This window comes from Vicugna pacos, chromosome 26, assembly GCF_048564905.1.
Source record: "Vicugna pacos chromosome 26, VicPac4, whole genome shotgun sequence".
Classification (NCBI taxonomy): domain Eukaryota; kingdom Metazoa; phylum Chordata; class Mammalia; order Artiodactyla; family Camelidae; genus Vicugna; species Vicugna pacos.
The window spans coordinates 20,613,162-20,634,215 of NC_133012.1; the positions used below are offsets into that span (position 1 = coordinate 20,613,162).

The window sequence follows — 21,054 nt, forward strand, 5'->3', positions numbered from 1 at the left end:
GCGGCTGTGTCCTCCTCCCCGCAGGTTCCGTCCTCCCGCCGCGGCTTTCGGGCTCCCCGAGCACCGGGGACTGATCCCGGAGGTAGGCGGTGCCCCCGCGGCGCCGTGCGGGTCCTTTCTCCCGTAGTCCGCCCGCCGTTTGAATCTCCCTCTTGGCCTCGGCGCGCTCGCTCCCTTCCTCAGACGCGGGGCCTCCCGCCGCCCAGGGACCTTGCAGGTTTTGCCCACCCTCCGGCGCATGAGGAATCTCGGTTAATATAGGCTGGCTCTGCCCCTTACCTTGGCCAACAGACAACCTTAAAAAAAAAAAAAATGTCCTTCCACCCCCCGAGAATGTTTAAGCATGAAACGTCGGCGAGGTCTCCCAGTGGCGTGAAGGGCACCGCCGCCTTTACATGTCTTTCTACCCTGAGACTGAAAAGCACTGGAGGGACGAGGGGTAACAGAAGCGAGAAAAACCTAACCAGTAGTCAGGCCCGCGTCCTCATCTACGTGGTCGGCTGCCAGGGTTTCAATTCCGTCTGATGTTAAATGAAATGCCAAGCAGAGGAGCCGATTTTAATTCCACATGGTCTCAGGGTATATCATAGCGTGTGTTTTTGCAAAGAAATGGGTGTAAAGAGAACGAATACACAGAGAATTTTAATGGAATGCCTACGTAAACAAACACTATTGTGAGTAGTACCTTTAGGCTAAAAACCAAATGTAAGTGGGTGATACAGTTGGCTTTCTTACATCCAGTTGGTTCGCAGCGGTGGTGCGCCTGTGTGGTCACTTATTTACAGCACTTTTGTAACAGCTGTTAATAGTAAGTGACCGCTGACATGCAAAGAGAAATCTAGACCTTGATCTAGAGGATATTTTAAATTTGAAACCAAAACAAAGCACTCTTGGAAATTTGCGACTTGGGAGCAAAATATGTATATGTATTACACAAGACTTGGAGATTGTGTTATTATTCTGTGACACTTTGATGTTTTGACCACTTGAATATTAAGTCAACCCAGACAGTAGTGTCTTGTATTTCTGAGAACCATCTAGAGATTTTACTGTTGTCATTCTATTTAAATTTTTCAGATGACCCAGCCCCATCTAGTCAAAAAACAAATCACAGTTAAGAATTGAAGTGGGGGAGCGGATAGCTCATGCTTCCCACGCAAGAGGTCCTGGGTTCAATCCCCAGTACCTCCTCTAAAAATTAAAATAAAATAAAATAAAATAAAATAAAATAAAATAAAATAAAATAAAATAATAAAAAAATATAAACTAATTACCTCCTTCCCCCAAAAAAACACCAAAAATAAAAAAAAATTTTTTAAAGGATTGAATTATTTTTCATCTCAAGACCCTACTTATGTTTACTCATAGATTTGAATCAGCTAGTTTTTTTTTATTGAAGGCCCAAAATAAAGCAAGTGCTTTATTATTTATTGATTCAGATTAGACACAAAATGCACGTATGGATTTTATTCAGGGATCTGCAGGCAGATATTACACAAGGTTAGAAACTAGAAGAGAGAAAAGGCAGTGGTTCGGAGTACCTAGAGCACTCCTTCCAGGAACCTAGAACAGGAAGAGAGGAAGGAAGGATGTGTGGAAATGAAGGCCTTTTACAGCATTCTTTTCACCTTTCATAATTCTGTTGAACAGGCTGAAAGGAAGCAGAGTCCAAACAATGATTTTTCAGCTTGTGTTGATCTAAACCTAGAAAGAACACTCCTATATGTGTATACATGTGTGTCTATATGAATTATTCCAGACATGTGCTTTTCTTGCTCTATTAATTTATAAAAGTTAAAGGCTTCTTCCTGCCATACTTGTGAAAGCAGACTCTGTGGGGAGAGTTAAAAAAGAAAAAACCCACCATACTCCTCAAATTCAACCCTTGACCTTGGTTATTTATCATGTTCTTTCTCCTCAGTAATCACTTACCTGGAAATTTGGGGCCTTTTCAAATTGGGTTGCTATACTATGCTAAATGCAATATTTAAAAGTCCCGGTTCTCCACAATATACAGTTAAGGTGATATTTAATCCTGTGAATAAAGCAAAAAGACATCTATTTGCTTTTCATTACATATTTTCTACCATAAAGTAACCTTAAAAAAGATAATACCCCTGAATTAGTAGAAGTACCTGGCATTACATTTATTTATTTATTTATTAAAGTGGCAGTTTCTTATTTATTTATTGGGGAGGTGGTAATTAGGCTCATTTATTTATTTACTTTAATAGAGGTCCCTGGGAGTGAACCAAGGACCTCGTGCATGTGCTCTACCACTGAGCTATGCCTTCTCCTCACCATTACCTTTCCTTTTAAATCAGTTACTTTAAGGGGTACCTGGTAGGATGGTAGGAAATGTTTAACGGGTCCCTGGTAGACCTTTATTTATACTATTGTGAGGGAGTAACCAATTCAAACTGAGAAAACTATAAAAACAAACTACAAATAGTTCTGAAGGATTCCTAAAGATACCTCCGGAGAAGATTTGGCTTCTGCTTGAGTCAGGCCAATCACATTTGAAATGCTTTTTTTTGTTCTACTTTTTAATATTTTTAAAACCTTTATTGTGGAAAATTTCAAACACACACAAAAGTAGAGGTAATAGAAAGAAATCAACAATGAAAAAAAAAGAGTAGAGGTCATAGGACCTCTAATATACCATTCGCCCACCTTGAACTTTTACCAATATATAGCCCATAACAGTTTCGTCTCTAACCCTTTGCACTCCCTTACCGTTGCTGGGTTGTTATCATTTTATCTGTAAATATTTTATTATTTTTTTATTTTATTTTTTTATTTTTTATCTTTTTTTTTACATTTTTTATTGATTCATAATCATTTTACAGTGTTGTGTCAGATTCCAGTGTTCAGCACAATTTTTCAGTCATTCATGGACATATACACACTCATTGTCACTGTAAATACTTTTAAAATATGAACGGCTAAGAGATGATTTTTTAAAAACATCCACAATATCATTATCTCATCCAAAAATTATCTTACTCTCATTTAATATGCAGACAATTGAAATTTCCCTATTGTCTCATTAAAATCTTTTTACACTTGGTTTGTTCAATAGGATCCAAACATTCCACACTGCATTTGGTTAGGTCTTTTCCAAACCAGTAAGAGGCAGTTAATTCCCTATTTAATTCAGTGCAGCAGATAGCAATGTTTTTCTAAGGAAGATATTTGGATTGTTAGGGAAATTCAAGAAAATCACTCTGAACAAAATACTCATATTAAAAGGTCACCAGCTGATACCCCCTGTAGAAATGTAATTGCACCTACTGCAGATAAATAAATCCTTAAAAATCTGAGCATTTGTTGTATAATTTGTTCTAAAAGATCTAAGTGAAACATTTTAAATTGTACTAAAAAAACCCTTAAATTTTAAATCAGTTCATTAGTACAACAGGCAATAACAACAAGGAAAAATACTAACGGTCTGCAGCTCCACTGAGCTCAGTTTTTAATTGTTTGGTTGCATAAGTAGTACACATTGTAGGAAAAAAATAGACCAAAAACAAAGACATATAAAATCACTAAAAACTGGAAATAAATCTTGGTATCTAAGTACACCCCCAAGATGATTCCATTTTAGTTTTTTGCTTTATGGAAACACTTTGGCTAGGACTAAAGGACAAAGTTAAGAAAATATGTAGATTTTCGAGATGGAATATTGGAAATATGGGTACTGTTAGCCTGCACATTTAGTTTACGAGGGAGACAAGCACAGATTGGTGTGTACAGTTAATCCTATTATAGGTTACAGTACTGTTCAGCAATTAGAATGACTACTAACAGCAAAAGATGATCTTAAAATATTTTAATGAAGGACTCTATCACTAGGATTATAGTCATAGAAAATTCAGTATGATAAAATGCCATTCCCATAACCAAGAGAAAAAACAAGCACGTATTACCCACTTTGGTTATCCCAGAGAGAAGAAAATAACACATATGGTATACTTTGCATATTGCTGACCAGAAAAACATTCAGTTTTCCCTGGATGGTTACCATAGTTACATGAGCCGTTTATAACATCAAGAGGGGGAACTAGGTCACAATATTGAAGGAGTTTGAATTATGCAATTATGTTTCCTAAAAGCAGGATAAAGGGTTTAAAATTTAGGGAAGAGGGCTTTATAGTAACGTCCAAAATTGAAATTCTGGTCTGATTTTGCTGGAAAAACTTCATAAATTTGTCCAAAATTAAATAGTTGATATTGTAGACGTAAATTGTTTACCCTGACAAATAATGTCATAGCTCGATCCGTAAGTGTGATACAAGAGATGCCAGCACATTCTGTCCTCGTAGAAAGCCCTTTATCTTAGTGAGCTGTCTTACCTTAAAATGTTTTTGCAGATAACCAGTAAGCCCAATGATAGCCTAGGATCTGGGAGTAGCCAAAACGTGTAAATGAAGCTCTGACCTCTTACCTTGGAAAGTCTGGGAGCTTGGGGCAGTGCTTGTCATATGCTGCTCTTAATTTATTGTAGAGATTTTCCTGTTAATTTTATCAAATGGACAGAGAAGCATGGAATATATTGAAAGCCATGATAGCATAGACTTCACTTTCTTTAAATTACACATTTTTTTTTTTACTAAGAACCTCAGAAAAGATGATTTTATTCAAGAACCATGTCTGTTGTATCAGAGTCCTGCACAGTGCTAAAGAAACAGAGGTTAGATGAAGGAACAGCAAAGAAAAAAAAATGCATCTCAAGGTTGCACAATTTCAGATTTTTTTAAATCTCATTATCACTATATAGACTCATAGATTTTTTTATACCTAAAACTAATCTTAGATCAATGATTTCCCCCAAAGGAAGAGAGAGTAGCTGGGTGAGCCCCTGCTGCTGCTGTTGTCCTGTCTGTAGGGAGGGATGGGGAAGGTTGAGAATCCCTATTAGAAATCACCTCTAAGCCAACTTTTCTTTTACAGGTGATGATATGGGGACCCAGAGAAGTCAAGTAACTAGCCCAGGGTCACACAGCAACTCATGAATAAGTGTACATCTAAAACTGAAGATTAAAACAAATACTAATCTTATTTTCCAGTTGATAATCATTGGAAAGGAGAAAAGTACCCATGGGGGGAAAATTAAGAATTTGGGGTATTATAAAATTACTTTTTCTGAGAAGTCTTGTGGCAAATTTAACAGTATTACCTCTGAAAGAAAACTAGAGTTTCCAGAATAGTATTTAAAATAATCATAAAGTCTACGGCCATACCACCCTGAACGTGCCCAATGTCGTCATAAAATAATCATAAAATTCAGAGTACTGGAAATCATGTATCCTTTGGACTGTCATTTATTTTCAAGGGCAAATGCCCCATGCCTTCAGCTCTAGTTGAAGTGGCCTTTTAAAAATGAAACTCATGCTACTGGCCAGGAGCTTTTTGCTAAATCTTTTGTTCTTTGTAATGAGTCTAATTGATTATTTAATGAGGCTTTATTGAGGCTGTTGTTACATTAATTGCTCTCGGTATGGATGATTTAATCCAGCACTTTGGTGACTATTGATTTAGCTTCTGAGGGTAACAAATTTTTAAAAATCGCTTATCTAATCTATTTCCTTAAATTGAGGTTCTCTAACTTATGTGTGTTTCTGAAAAATTGTATTAAAACCTTATTTTGCTACCAGTAACTTTAAATACTCTGGTTCTATAATACAGAAGACCCACATTTTGAAATTATTTATTCAACAAATAATTTACCTGATTGTCTTTTGTCTTCTAGACTGCCCTCAATTGTTTTGTTCTGCTTGAGAAAACATAGGTTATTTTCTTCCTTATCTAACTGCGGCCTACCTGGGGCTGCTTTTGCTTGTCCTAACTGGTGTTCATTCCAGATACTTTAGCATAATATCCTTTGCTCACAGAAATGACATCTTCAGGGAGAAGACTTTGAAGAAATGCCTGATGTGACAGTAGAAATATTTTCTTCCGGTATCTCATCTAAAGTAAGTACTGGAATTAGATTAAAAAACAAATATATAAAGGTATGGGGAAAATTTTGTACAGAAAATATTAGAAGCTAAAAAGCCTTCTGTTATGGGGAAATTGAATCAGAGAAAGGAGTGATTATTTGAGCCATTAACGGTGGGGGTACAACATTAGAATTAAAATTTAGGGAACATGATATTTAAATTATATCTGTAGGAAAAAAAATTATATCTGTAGAAACTATTTGTAACACTTTTATGCATAACAAAAAATACAAATGTAGTACAGGGTTGGACTAAGAGTCTATCTAACTTAATCTTTGAAAAATGGCATGTTGATTCAAAAATAATTTCAAAATTGCTGGTGACTTCCTTACCAAAGTGCCTACTATATCGAAAGAAATAGTTTTAAACTCTTGCCAGGCCCAGGGAAAGAGAAGTCACCTGATTTAGTTATCAGATTTACATCTCTTATGATCAAACACATGAACATGGTCCTGTTCAACATGAAACGCTCTCTGGTAGTCGCATTGAGGTCCCTTTATGGTAATGTGGGCTATTGGGAATCACAGGCTTCCAGGTCTACCCAGGGTTCTCTCCTCCATGCTCCAAGTACAAAATCCTGAGGCTTCAGTTGAGAATCTAAATCTACTATTGAAGGGGCGGGGGGGGGGCAGGCTTTCTCCCTGTGGAGTCAGGGGAGGCCCTCCCACACTGGAGGAAACACAGACCTCAGACTCTTTAAGTACCACCGGCCACCTATCAGTCTGAAACTTGAAGTGACTGGCTCTCCTTTTCATTGATAACAAAGAATGCCTGCACTACAGATGGTTTACAGGCATATGGTTTTTGAATAAACTTTTATTGCTGCTCTTGTGGTGGTGGTGGTATTTTTTAAGAGGGGGCTTATAAAAATGACCCAGATTAAGAGTAGAAATTTTCAAAATAGGCAGCCCTAAAAAGAAGTGCATTGAATTTCAACATTCAGTCTACTGCCCAAAGTTAAGTACTTTTAATACTATTTTGTATGTCCTCCCAGTCTTTTTTTCATCTGTTTACTTTTTTTTTACAGAATTGAGCTGAAATGTATACATTCATCTGTATGGTTTATGATGACTAGGTAATGTTCCATCACATAATAATATTGTAAGTTAATTACTTTATACATTTTGGTTGTTTAGGCTTTTAGTTTTTCTGTCTCGTAAGGCTGAGATGACCATCTGTGTGCTCAGTTATTTTTATGTGTTTTGGATTATGTCCTTAGTAGAGGCCCCTTCCAGCAGAATTATTGGGTAAAATCTTCTGCTATATATTGATATTCAGGCAGGTTTTCTCTTTTCCTTCCCCACTCCCTTCCTCCTGTGATCGTTCACCAGTATCCACAATAGTAGTTGCTTCCTTCTGTGCCTTATTTTATACTCTTTGGGATCTTGTATTCTTCTCAGATTCCTCTTTCAGTTGCAAAACTGCCAGCTAACACAGTGGGACCCCTTTGTATTTCTCCATTAGCCTCAACTTGAGAAAGAGACAAGCTCAAGATTCACATTTGATCCATCCTACTTCTTAAACTTTCATCTCTTCCCGATCTTTAACAACAGAAATACAAATCAAAATATTTTACATATCTCATCTTATTTAACCCTCACAATTACATTAAAGCAGTCTTATCATCTTTGTTTTATAGATGCAGAAATTGAGGCACAGGGTTTAAATAACTTGCCCAAGATCATACATTAAACAATAGATTGAAGATTTCAATCCAGGCTTATCTAACTTCAGAATTCTTTCTATTTTACCACTGTTCCTGCCTAGTTAAAAGAAAACTCTATGAACAAATGCCCAGTGGATTAATTTCCCAAATAATGATGTAGGGGAGGCAAACCTTCCTCTTAGATTCTGTGTCTAGGGCCTGCGAATTAGACTGAAAAGGATACACTCACAGGAGAAATGGCATACAAATTTTGTCTGATGCTAATATTTCAATTTTTTCACATACATGGAGCCCTTCATGTAAAGTAACTATCTAGAGAAGCAATTAAGCTCCAGGGGCTCATGTGCCATCTTAACAAAGGGTGATAAATTGTGGAGAGGTGACAAGACAAAGTAAAAGGGCTTTGGGCTTCTGCACGTAGTACATTGTGGGAAAGTAAACACACTAGGGAAAGTGACGGAAGCAGGGTGATTTAGTGAAGTTTCATTTACGTAGACTTATCTCGATGTCATCTCCATCTCCTGCAATACACATTTTTCCCTTCCTGGTATGGGAGAGGGTAACACCCTCACAAAGGGAAATTTGTGCTCAGCTTTTAGGCAGAAACGGCGAGAGCAAACAGTTTTTCTTGCATCTGCTGTTTCTCAATTTCCATCAGCTCAAAACAATCCAAATGCCAAAGTGGCATATTTGGGGATGGCGTATTCCGGTCCTCTTCAGTTTACCACTGCCACTTGATGTGATTAGAGAAATGACTGACATCCAGCGCTCCTTTATTCTTTGTTTTCCTCTATTACATTTTCCTCATGTTCAGGCCACTTATTCTTTCAGTTTTTCCCTCAGTCTTGGCTCCATGACTGTGAAATTGAAATTTTAATTAGGTAGCACAAAATGATTTTCTAAGAGTGCTGTTAATTAATAAAAAGCATTGCTGCTTTAGGTGCTGTTTTGAAATTAAGAAAATTGAGCAAAATTGCATTTGTATTCTGCTTTAATAATAAACATAGCCTGATGCAAAGGAACTTATGAATATTACCAAAACAGATAATATAGCCTTACCTTTTTTCTTTTCTTTAGTAGTGTTGAATGCACATGTATTATAAATTACTCAGGCCAATGTCATCCTGATTCGCTGAGATTGTTGCTCCTGGAAACCAATAAAGTAATCAAAATTCCCAAAGACAGTGAAAACTAATCATACTCACAAGTGAGACAGTAGAACACTGTATGGTCACGTAAACTTGTGGAGAAAATGTGTATCATTCAAAGTAGAGAATTAAAAGCAAGGCAAAGCTGGATGATGGTGGTACGTTTATTTGGTCTGTCCGTGAAAATTTTCACCAGGAGGAATACTGTATAAGAGGCACAAATGTCAAATGGCAAAGCCACGAAGCAGATCAGAGGCAAAGTTAGCAACAGGGTTTCCAGCCAGTTTTGAACCCTCTCCATCAGAATGATCTTCAGCAGTTATTGGAAATGCATGTTTCTGGACCATAGCCTAGTGTGACTTAACAAGAAATCGCAGAAGCAGGGCCTGGGAATCTGCTTTTTAGACAAGCTCCTCGTAGTTCTTTACTCACTGAAGTGGAAAACCACAGCCTTGTCTCTGATTCCCTGCCTAGTTGCCAGTCACTTGAAGAAGTCTAGTCGCCTTGTGGCCCCACATTTGTTATTTTCATGTGTAGCTAAATGTTGGCAAATTTTTCTTCAGGGTTTGCATTCTTGAAATAATCAGACATTTATAAATCTTTTAAAATACTCCGGTATTTTATTAATAAAGTGCTTTCCATCAAATTATATGACGAAGTTAGAGACATGTATCTAATACCATTGTAAACAAACTCGGCTGAAAAATATTTTCCTGATAAAATATTAAGAAATCAAAACCATTTAGGGAGACTTCTGAAATACTTAGAGACAAATGATTTGCTTCACAATAATATAGGAAGTAGGGTAGTTGATGAAGTTACAGATGAAATATGATTGACAATGAGTTGGTAGATATTAAGTTGGGTGATGATTATATAGGAGTTCATGATATTATTTTGTCTGCTTAATATACTCCATAACAAAAAAAATTGAAAGAAACAAAAGCTGCCCACCCTATGCTTTCTAAAGACTGTCTTATTACGAAATCCCTGGGGTTTGCTGCTGATTACTCTCTTGGTTTCGCTACTGGGAATTTTAGATATAAAACTAAGAATATATTAACTGTACATTAGTTGTAATTTTAAAGCTCAGTTAAGCCTAAGTTAAGAGACCCAGAATGTGTTTACTATTGATAAGATTTTTTTAAAATTAAGAAATTCCTACAGTGTTATCACTGGATGGATAGAAAAACAAAATGTAGTATGTTCACATAAAGGAAAAGGAAGTCTTAAAAGGGAGCAAAGTTCTGACACATGCTACGATATGGGTAAACCTTGAGGACATTCTGCTAAGTGAAATAAGCCAGTTACAAAAGGACACATGCTGTATAATTCCACTTGTAGGAGGTACCTAGAATAGTCAAATTCATAGATAGAAAGTGAAATGGTGGTTGCTGGGCTGAGGTGGGGTGGGGGGGATGAGGACGACAAAGTTCTGGAGATGGATGGTAGTGATGGCTGCACAACAATGTGAATGTACTTTAAAATGACACATTTTGTGTTATGTGTATTTTACTATAATTTTAAACATTATTGAGCATCTACTAAGTGTCCCCTGATGAACAAGGCAGTAAGTTGCCTGGCCTCATGAAGCTTCCATTGTAGTGGAGGAAACAGATAATGACTAAGCAAAAATTAAGTAAGATAATTAAAGAAATAAAGAGGGGTTTGTGAGTACTGGGAGTAAGAGAGATTCACTCTGGACAGTGATATGAGGTAAGACCTAAAGGATGAGAATGAACCTTTAAAGTCATTCTAGGTAAAGGATGCAGCAAGTATTAAAGTCCTGAGGATGGGAAGAGGAAGAGAATGAGACCAGGGTGATGGAAGAAGCATGTACTATGGTCTGGAATCTTTTGAGTTTGTTCGAAGAAGGATAATAATGGGTTAGAGCAAGAGTTGGCAAACTTCTTCTGTAAAGGACCAGATAATAAATCATTTAGGCCTTGCAATCCCAGAGGAAAACAAACAAACAAATACATTCCTACAATGACATTGGTAAGAGAAATGTCTGACATGCTGTCTATAATTTTAAGAAAGGTAAGGCCAATAGTGACCATTTCTTTGCTCCACTTAGAAATGACCAGAGCCCTACCTGAACTATCCTCCATCCAAAGGTGGGACTAATAACAGGAAGAGGAGCCATAAGTGAGAAGTAACAGAAAAATACAATGTTTGTTAAAAGGCTTACTTGGATATTTGGAAGAGATCATGCTGTTGAGCTAAATTAGAGGTGACGTTGGAAGTAAGCAACTTTGCTTTTGACACCTGTGAGCACCATTCCATTCTCCAGTAAATTCCTTAGGTGTTTGGCATATCGGGCCCAATAAATGTTTATTGAATAAGAGGTTTACGTGTTTTCTGTGTTTCTGTTTATTTCCTAAGAAATCAGTGCCCTAATGCTGCCCCCTTCTGGCCCCATGACCCTCTCTCTGGACTTTTCTCCTGAGCCTGAACCTTCCCAGGCAACGCTGCCCACTACAGACCTAGGTGGTTTGACTGTGTGGTTCCCCTTCCCCACAAAGATACTAAGATGTCAAAAGACATCAGTAGTGTAGGTAGAGTAAGTTAGTTTTTCCTACTTTTGAATTTCATATTTGATTTTTTAAAATCTTACCCAAGTTGACCTACAACTCATTATGGACTTCTACTGTGTAAGAGGGTAGTGAGCTGTGGTATGTGCTGTATAATACGGATATGTGCCAGAGTATTTTCCCCACATTTAAAACTAAAAGTGATTTTTGCCAAATGTTCTCTTAAAAAATAATTAAGTTTACCTTTTTTTTCTGGAGATAAATAATTCTTTTTCATAAATTTTTAAAGTCATAAGGGAAACACAATAAAGCAAATAACTGGTTTAAGCCAAAATTGGGATTTAATTTCTTAAAGGTAGTCTCGGTAGATTGACTTTAAGTTAAGGTTATAAATAGATTTTTTTAACATTTTTTTATTGATTTATAATGATTTTACAATGTGTCAAATTCCAGTGTTCAGCACAATTTTTCAGTCATACATGGACATATACACACTCATTGTCACATTTTTTTCTCTGTGAGCTACCATAACATTTTATAAATAGATTTTAATTAATGTTACTTACAGCATGAAAATATATTGACAATGTGGTTCAATAGTGAAGCTATTTAAAACCGTAAGTCAAAGCAGTATTAATAAAAATAGATTCTAAAACAATTTTTTATAAGACTTTGTAAAAACATTTTCTTATTGAGTGAAATGATCAGACTCACATATAAGCTCAGTAGTTACAAAATTATTGTTGACGTGTTGGTTTCTAAATCTCTTTTATAGACCTACTTGTGCATAAAAAATATTTTTGAAACTGCAAATAAAGAGTAAAATTTGCCTCTTTCAAAGGACCCTGTGCTTATTTTGGCTGTGCAAGTACTTCGTCCTGGAGTGAATTTGAAATACACACTCCCAGATGTCATTTTCAATTGAAATGAGACCATTTTGGTCCTTGTTCTTGATGCTTGTGAAGCTCCCAAAAGCTTGCTCGTTTAACTTGAGCATTGCTGCAAAGTTTTCATTGCCTGTGAGTAGCAGACTTTTTTTTTGGTGGAGGTACTGGGGACTAGAGATGTGAATCCAGGACCTCACACATCTAGGCATGCACTTTACCACTGAGCTACAGTGAGATACTTTTCTTTTGCAGAAATACTGAACTTGTCTAGAGAGAGATCAGGAATCTCCTCTAGTGCACACCACCAGACTACTGTTTACAAAGTTCCTTCTCTTTTTGCAAAGTGAAGTCCTCAAGCTGAGCAGAAGGGTCAGAGGCAGGGTACCTCGCTGAGTCGTTGAGTGGTGTTGGAGGGGAGGGTCAACATGTTCCACAATGTCTGTAGTTCTTCCAGGAGGTTTGCAGTAAGACTTGAGACTCTCAGAAATCTTTCCTCACTCTTAGGGCCAAACAGCAGTGGAAACATTTCAGGATGTTTATCAACATGATTTTTCCAAATATTCAATTTCTTTTTTTTTTTTACATTTTTTATTGATTCATAATCATTTTACAGTGTTGTGTCAAATTCCAGTGTTCAGCACAAATATTCAATTTCTTTTTTAGACCCAAGCATCTTGTTACTTGGAGTCAAAACATTTTCTCCATGGCCTCAAAGATACTTGTTCTGCTAGTTCCTGCGATGAAGTATTTGCCACATGGTCCAGTTTCTGCTGACATTATCTTCAAAGCATTCAGAAAAATTGGATCATCAGGTAACTAGCATATGCTACACCCAAGAACAGTTAGAATTTTTATGCTATCCATGTTTAATTGAACTACTAATACTTAGTTCATACTAGTTTTTTAAAGTAAGGGTTTTCTAGGTTTACTCATGCAGCAATCTCAGGGCTTCCAAAAAGGGCCACCTTGTTCCACAACTCCAAGGGACCTCAGTGTAGTCCATGTGAACGTTGTCCCCAAGTGTTGTGCAACCCAGTGACTCTGGATTTCTTACTCAAGCCCTCTTTGTTTCCATCTCTTGGACCTTCCTAAGAAGGGATGCATTCTTTGATTAGTCAGGGGGTAAATGAGGCCGGCTCATTACATGGAAATTGTCATTACTCCCACTGCTGCAATACTGACACAGGTAAAACTCATGCCGGGGACGAGAGGTCAGGACCCTCTTGTCCCAAATGCCCCCTTCCCTTCTTTACCTGCCTTCTCAAAATCTAGTAGGGGTGGAACGGGGGATTTCTACTTCTTGGCTAACCCTGTATGGACTTCCTCAAAGTCACATTACCCTTCTCTCCTTCCCTATATGAGTCATAATGGCAGGATGACTGCTGGGGACTGTGAATTTCAGGGGAAGGGAGGAGTATTTTCAGAACAGTATTCTTATTTTACCTGCTGTACCTATATCAAAGGTCTTGTTAATTGCATTCAATATTTTGAAATGAAAAATGAGGATAAAGGTGTACTTCTTTACCCAACATTGGTTTCCAAACTGCAAGTTACTGGGCATGTAATTCTTTCATTAAATAATCCAGTACAGTGCATACAAGTAAGACAAACTTGAGATGCTTTTGTGGACCTTTTATTAGCTTTTAATTCATGAGAACCATTTTTTTCCCTCAGCAAGTGTAGAAAAATATTTAATATACAAATGGCAAAGAGTAATGAGACAGGATTCATTAAATTAGAACCAGGTAATTGTTTGATCTTCTAAAAGAACACTAGGTCTGAGTCCCTAGTTCAACATTTACACATGGTGAGTTCTTGCAGTGCTGACATAGTTTTATTTTTGACCTAGGTAATTGTTATGTTGGCATTTAATAATTGGACTTTATGGACTTCTGAAATTATATTTCACAAGAAGAAATGGTAAACTATTTTTAGTGTTACATAAATGTTAATTTATGTGATGTTCCCTTAAGCCTGACCTGGGTCCCTACTAACTGCAAATTCTAATATTGCATATTACTTAAAAACAGGTTAGTTCCATTTGGTAATTGGTGGCTTTCTGCCTACATCCACTACCTGTTGCAGAAGGAAGCTGCCATCTACACCAGGCCTCACAATTGCTAAGCCTCCTTCTGTTCAGTCCCAGGAGCCAAGGAATTGAGAGAGGTAGAAGGAATTCAGCCTTGGGGTGTGGCCGCCTCCTTCAACCAAAGTAGGTCTGCTCCTGTTTTCACACACCCAGGGCTCCATTTTTCTTTGAAGAAATATGACTAAAAGAAAGCTTGAAATCCACTGATTGCATATTCTGAGCTCAGGTTTAATCATTTCAATGTCCAGATTACAGTCGTAAGGAAAACACTAGGTGATTCTAATCTTGTGGCTGTGTCTTTACATTTCTCTTCCAGTTTTGTGCATTATACGTAAGTTCCACTTCTATGTAAGAGCAGTTTTATGGCTCCCTGTACTTGCTGTTTATGCTGCATCCGTTTGGTTGTTCCTAATGACTTCCAAGGATACTGACTCTACTCATAAGTTTCAAAATCACAAAAAGTATTTGCTTTCTGTTAAGCACTGGCATATGAAGTCTCTAGTTTTTACTAAAAAGAGTATCCTGTATCTAACCCTTCCTGTTTAGTATTACTTTTTTTCTTTCCAAGTTAGTCAATTTAGTTTGGGAACTTGCCCACTAACTACACATTTTCTTGCTGTACAAACCACAAAGGAAGAGATAAAAACTTTAAAAATTAGTATTTTTACATAATGATCGTCCTTCAGTAGTCTTTTTAAAGAAGGGAAACAGAAAAATGGAGAGAGAGTAAAGCTGGTAATAGGGAAGGGAAAAGGAATGGTTCCAGCTGGACAGCAATTAACCCGCGTTCAGTGAAATTTCCTTTTTTTTTTTTTGCAGAGGGGTAGTAGGAACATGAATGGCTTGACAGCTCTGCACTCATCTATTTTTGTTTAAATGGTAGAAAGCTACAAAGAGCTTCTTTAATCATCAACCACAGAAAATATTTTTCAAGTCATGATTGAACAGATACCCATAGATTTGCCAGTGTCTCAAAGTGTCAGTGTAGGACTTCAGCACCACTGAAGACAAAGCCTACTAATTCTCCTTAAGTTGATAACACTGTTGTAGAACTGACCTGCTTCCAGACGATGCTTGCTTTAGTTACCTTCTCACTACCAGTCGCTTTGGAATCCAAAGAGGAAGGCGAAATCTGTACCAAGAAAAGCTGTTCTTGGCAGAGAACGATGGCCCTTTCACACCTTATTTAAAATGGAGCTTGCGTCAGATAACACATACCAACAGCCTTGGAATTACACATATCCTCATGACAATTACCCCAGCCAATGGCTGCAGCTGCAGGCCCCCCAGATTGGGGTTAAACTCATGAAAACACCATTCTTTAAAAACAACTTTCTAACTTTACCATTAAAAAAAAAAAATTCCCTATTTTAGCACCGTCAAGAAAAATTAATTTCAGGACTTCAATTCACCTTGACTTAGAAGAAAAATCAGTATTTCCTAAATTGATATCCTATTTTATTTAGTAAACTGATTGCAAATTATTATTATTTAACAACTTCAGCTGCACCCACATGGGTTACTTCCCTAGTTACAAATATTCAAGACAGGCAAGTACTACAGAGCAGCAGCGTATAAACATGAGAGTCCCTCCTACGTGACTCATTTGAAGGAAATGAGCCTTTGGAATGATGTGGTCACTTAAAACTAGTAGAAAACCTGACTGAGGGGGATTTTCAGAAATGTAAGCACTTAGAGAAGTGAGAAATAAACGATAAACCAGTAAGAGCTTGGACTCTGGAATCAGGTATGTGCTTGAATTTGACCTTTGACCACATTACTTTTTCAGTTTCATCTGAAAAAAAAGGCCAAATGAGAATAGTTACTCATCAGGTCGTGAGGAAGTGAGGACACATACACTTACTAAACTATGGTACCCTTTACATGTATCATCTTGTCTGATCTTCAGTCTTAAGGCGGCTTTTATTTTACAGATGAAGTTAAAACGTTAAATTTCCAGGTACATGCCTACTTAAAGAGGCAGAGCCAAGATTCTGTCTCAAGATCACAAAGCTTGTTTTCTTCTGTACTACACTATCTTGAAGAATTGTAAAACACAATTTCTTTTAAATCAGCGATTCTTTAAGTTTTTAAATAGTCATAGCAAATAAACGTTTATAAATTAAACGTTTGTTTCTACACTTAAGCAATTCCAATTCTACAATATAAAAATGTTATAACTGAAGTCTTCACTTTTATATTAACTTGAAATCTAGCCAATTTAGGAAATTACTAAACCACCTAATTATAGATATATTATAGAAATCTATTCTTTGTAACATCTGGCTTGCTCATCTTGTAATCATTGCCACACAAAATACACATTCCAAGGCTGAGGAAACTGAGGTAATTAAAACTGCTTCCCCAACTCATGTTACTGCTCCTCACAATATATAGTCAACCTGTTTACAGAATATGGACTTTATCTTTGGTGTTCAATTTAACATGCTCAAACATAAACCATTTTAAAAAGTTATGTAGTGAAATAAAAACAATTCTCATTATTTCAAGTATATAAAGACTCCTCTATTATTTCTAGAATATAAAATGGAAATAACTCCTACATGCTTACATTGTGCTTTTGTTCAGTATTCCTACTCCAATACAACTGCCGTGTAAGAGGTCATTTCCCTGATTTTTCTCTGTACATTATCACCATCACTGCTCAAAGTTCAACATCTAGAAAGCCAGAAGAAAGGCCACAGAGATAACACTTTGGGCTAGAGTTGAAGAAAAATGAAACAGAATACCCCACCAGAGAGTAATGCAGTCAGAATCACGTATGTAATAGAAGTGCATTTCATTTCACTACCAACAAACAATTCAACTGAATAGGCTCATTAAAGAGCTGAGCATGGCTGCCTTATTCTGCCCAGTATTCTTCCATGAGGCCTGTAAACAAAATCATCTAGTTCTAGATCTGTAAACTGTTAACTTCTCTATCCATAAAAAGTTGTGTGTCAGCGATGAAAAATTACCTAGTCGTAATTTACGACGACGAGTGGGGGAAGCCTGTTCGCAGGATTCGGTTTTGACTTAAGGGGGTGAAAAAAAAAAAAAAACACAACTTCTTGAAAAGGTAAAATAGCTTAAAGCATTTAATTTCTAAACAAATCAATCTGTTAATAGTAGTAGTCACAAAATAGGCTTAATATAGAAACCCACATTTATGTCCTTAAGAAAAAGTGTAAATTGTATTTTACCTCAAAACATAAATTAACCCACTTAAAGAATCTGCAGCAGTCAAAATCATGGTGAATTTTAAACAACTTCAGAATAAAATTACCTTAAGTACTTTATACTGCTTTATATCTAAAAAATGCTTACAACTTCTCATAAAAATAGTCTGAGGCAACTATTTTTTCTTTTATTCTTTAACAGACAAGCTCAACATTATGGGCAACATTCTTTAAACCTTAAGCTTCACAGACTTTCAGACATTCAAATACCATGGTCCCCTTTTCTTTAATGTGAAGGTTTATTCAGCTAGGAAAGAAAAAGCATGGTAGACAACTGAATACATTTTCACCAAATTGAAAGTAGTACAAAAGTTTTAAGACTCTACAGAACTACACATCGTACCTAATGTATCATTAAAAATAGATGACAGTATTTCCTTCAGCAAATAAAATGGCATACTGGTATGCTGTTAATGCATACACCATTTAACGTGTACTGTCATTCACAAATTATTTACAACTTGCGCTGTGTGAAAAGAACTAGAATGTAAATTTTCTGCAAAACTGGAAAAAAAGCAATACAAAATTTGTGAAAGCCTGTGTTTTGTATCATACAAAAGTAAGCCAGTTTTTCTCTTCAAATACCAGATACTGAATGCAGTGATATGCTGGACAGTTTACAGTAATTCTTGAGGATGTTTTAATGCTGGAGGTAAGTTTACAGGCCTTGACTCTTCGTCGAGGAGTACTAGGTCTTCTATTTCACTGCCTCTGTATTTCCTTTTACAGATTTTTACCACCACCTTTTTCTTGAGAAATAACTTCAATGCTTCTCTTGATGCAACTGCTTTTGCGTTTTCTTTGCTTTTTCCACAGCCAGTGCCCAAATACACAGACTTACACCTCAATTCACAAACAATACTTTCTTGAGAGCTTTTATTTTGAGGCAGATCTGCCAGTTCTTTCAGTGGGACAAAAAACACATCCAGTGTTGCTTTCAGGGCCTCAATAGCTGCATTTAGGAGCTCTCCATGATTCACACTGGGACTAAAGCCACCAACGGCCACCAACTTCCACGCCACCGTTTTATACAGTCTATTGAAAAAAGGTTGCTTCTGTTTCACATCTTCATTGGTTAACTTGCAGCAAGAGAATTTCACAGAACTCTCACTTGACTGTGTAGCACTTTTAGAAGGCAACTGTGACGTGCTAGTCTGAGAACTACTCTTAGAAGCCAGCTGGGACACACCTGCTATGGAAGTGCTCTTAGAAATGAGAGCGCCACTGGTCTGGGAGCTGCTCTTGGAAGCTAACAGTGATGCAGCGACCTGCGAAGTGCTTTTGGAAGTCAGCATCGATGTGTTTGTTGAGGTGCTGCTCTTGGGAGTTAGTAAAGATGTGCCTGATGAGGAACTGTTTTTAGAAACCGATGATGAAACACTTGCCTCTGAACTAGTTTTGGAAGTTAACTCACTTGAAGCTGTCTCTGAACTAGGTTTGGAAGACAACAGTGGCAGCTCTACTTCTGAGCTTCCTGAGGAGCCCAACAAGGGCACCTCGATCTCTGAGATGCTCTGAGAAACTAAGACTGAAGGGCCTTCCAAAGCACTCTTTTTCGGTGAGCCACTCTGTTGTCTGGAATCAGTGGACTGGGTCACGTGACTATTCACACTGGACTTCAACAATGAAGAAACAAACGACACTGAACCATGTTTATCTGGAGCTTCCGATTCAGCTTTTCCAGGACCTACCGTTGTTACCTGAGAGGAAGTGCTGCTGCTGCTTTGGCTGGAAACAGATCGATCTCCATCACTTGTGGAGCTATTCTGACTCGGGGTGCCAGAGCTCCGACTCGAGTTCCCACCACTCTCTGACTTGGTAGATGACCCTGAACACGCTGAGATGTTTTCCTGCTGAGCTGATGTGCGGTCTGTTTTGGCAGGAATTTTTGCATGATCTTGCTCAACTGCAGAACTGCCCTTTCCTTCTAGGGCTCGTTTTTTCGTTGGCTCTTCTACCCCTTCTGAAAAGAAAGAAAACAGACATGTGACTAAGCTTACCTCATACGTATCAGCTGAAAATTTATAAGAGATACTCATATTAAAATAAAGGCACACGGTGAAAATATTTCAGGACTCGTAGTGTCTTTAAAAAGTTTTAAAACTTCGTTAATTTCTTAAAACAGCGTTGAATTAACCAATGATTTCTCATAATAAAAAATCAACAGCGTGGACATTTAACACTTCGAAATCTCACAGAGTCAAAGGAAACTATAAAACACAGACACATAATTTAGGTTTAACATTCCAACTTGATTAATAACAGTATATAAAGTCTAGCTTGTTAAAAAAAATTAGTAACAATCATTCCTAATTATATCAAACTTAGGTTCTAAACTCCTATGTATGTTCACATCTATGATCTGCTAACCATTGCTACTCGATATCCCTCTTTTCTTCACCTTGGCAACCAGTTCGTCTCTTGTTGTATGGATTGGAGCATCTGTCACTTTGATGCCTTCAGCCATACTAAGTATTTTATCCATAACTTTTTGGGGGTACCTGAAAAAAAAAAAGGAGGAAGACACTTTAAAAAGCATTTCTGCTAAGCTGCCACCTCTCGAGTACAAAAACAGGCCACAGGAACTGCATTTCCTGGTCGTAATCAAGAAACTGAACCAACCGCCAGGAACTTTGTTTCCTGGAACCCCACAAACACACACCCGGGGTCTGGGAGGCGGGGTCCCTCCTTACCAATCTAATTTAACCTAGTGTCCCTCTCCCCTAGAGCGCTGTCAGCTCAACGCCAGCAGCTCACCACCCGACCGGGGCACCTACAGACGGCTAATCATGTCGGCTTCAGGCAGAGACGCCCTTCTCGCCCTTAGAGGGCAGCCGGGCCCGCGGATTCCCGCGCTTCGCCACTTCCCTTCTCGCCGAGGGCTCCGGGCCCCAGTCCGGGGCGGAAGACAAAACGGGGAGAGCTGCTCGGGGACGCCGGTTCACTCACCGGCACCCGAGGAAGACGTGGTTGGCCCACGCCATGGAAAAGGAGATGAGCTGCTGCAGCTGCCGATTGCGGGTCCCGCTCCCGGCGTCGGCGGCCTCCTCCTGGTTAGCGGAGGCAGCGCCGCCGGCGGGGGCCAAGTCCCCGGCGTTGCGGAGCAGAAACTCCCTGCGGTGGCGCCAGTGTTTGTCGGTCTCGCCGTCGCAGCGCAGCGCCTCCACCCAGGCGGCCACCCGCGGGTTCTGGCTCAGGTACTCCGACACCTCCTGCGCCATGTTGGGCCTGCAGGTCGCGGAGGCCGCGAGCAGACGCTGCTCCGGGAGGGAGGCGGGGGGCGCGGGACGAGCGGCCCTGTCACTGCGGCCTGCACCGGCAGCCCTTCCAGAGAACGCCCCTCGAGAGGCGCACGCACCAAACAACAGCGCCGGGAGCAGCCGAACCGCCCACTTCCGCCCGCCGCTGGCTCCTTCCCTTTTATAACCTCGCCGCCGCCGAGCGCCCGCGCGTCCTTCCGGCGCGAGCCGGCTCTCCCAGGTCGCTTTG

At 38.5% G+C, this 21,054-nt stretch overlaps 1 protein-coding gene and 2 long non-coding RNA genes across 6 annotated transcripts; 1 reads left to right on the forward strand and 2 right to left on the reverse strand.

Moving 5' to 3' along the window:
- The first annotated feature begins 307 nt into the window (after positions 1-307).
- LOC107034665 (uncharacterized) lies at positions 308-14,942 on the forward strand. Of its 3 annotated transcripts, XR_012064523.1 has the most exons (5): positions 308-808; positions 5,895-5,975; positions 7,030-7,103; positions 12,901-13,049; positions 14,323-14,942. It is a non-coding gene; the product is annotated as an uncharacterized lncRNA (long non-coding RNA). The 3 variants fall into 3 exon arrangements; XR_012064521.1 differs by lacking the exons at positions 12,901-13,049; positions 14,323-14,942 and adding an exon at positions 10,894-11,163 and having other exon boundaries at positions 682-808; XR_012064522.1 differs by lacking the exons at positions 12,901-13,049; positions 14,323-14,942 and adding an exon at positions 10,894-11,163 and having other exon boundaries at positions 685-808; positions 7,030-7,077.
- On the reverse strand, positions 1,453-15,543 carry LOC140689504 (uncharacterized). Its single transcript, XR_012064532.1, has 6 exons — positions 15,384-15,543; positions 8,728-8,815; positions 5,824-5,982; positions 4,448-4,515; positions 1,933-2,035; positions 1,453-1,651 (listed from the first exon to the last, which is right to left on the reverse strand). It is a non-coding gene; the product is annotated as an uncharacterized lncRNA (long non-coding RNA).
- Positions 15,544-17,666: 2,123 nt separating this feature from the next.
- Positions 17,667-20,997, reverse strand: CDKN2AIP (CDKN2A interacting protein). Of its 2 annotated transcripts, none has more exons than XM_006197970.3 (3): positions 20,515-20,997; positions 19,936-20,066; positions 17,667-19,528 (listed from the first exon to the last, which is right to left on the reverse strand). In XM_006197970.3, the coding sequence occupies exons 1-3, from the start codon at positions 20,784-20,786 to the stop codon at positions 18,183-18,185; spliced, it is 1,749 nt and encodes a 582-aa protein (XP_006198032.1). In that variant the 5' UTR covers positions 20,787-20,997; the 3' UTR covers positions 17,667-18,182. The 2 variants fall into 2 exon arrangements, with proteins under 2 accessions (XP_006198032.1, XP_006198033.1); XM_006197971.3 differs by having other exon boundaries at positions 19,967-20,066; positions 20,515-20,959.
- Between the last annotated feature and the right edge of the window lie 57 nt (positions 20,998-21,054).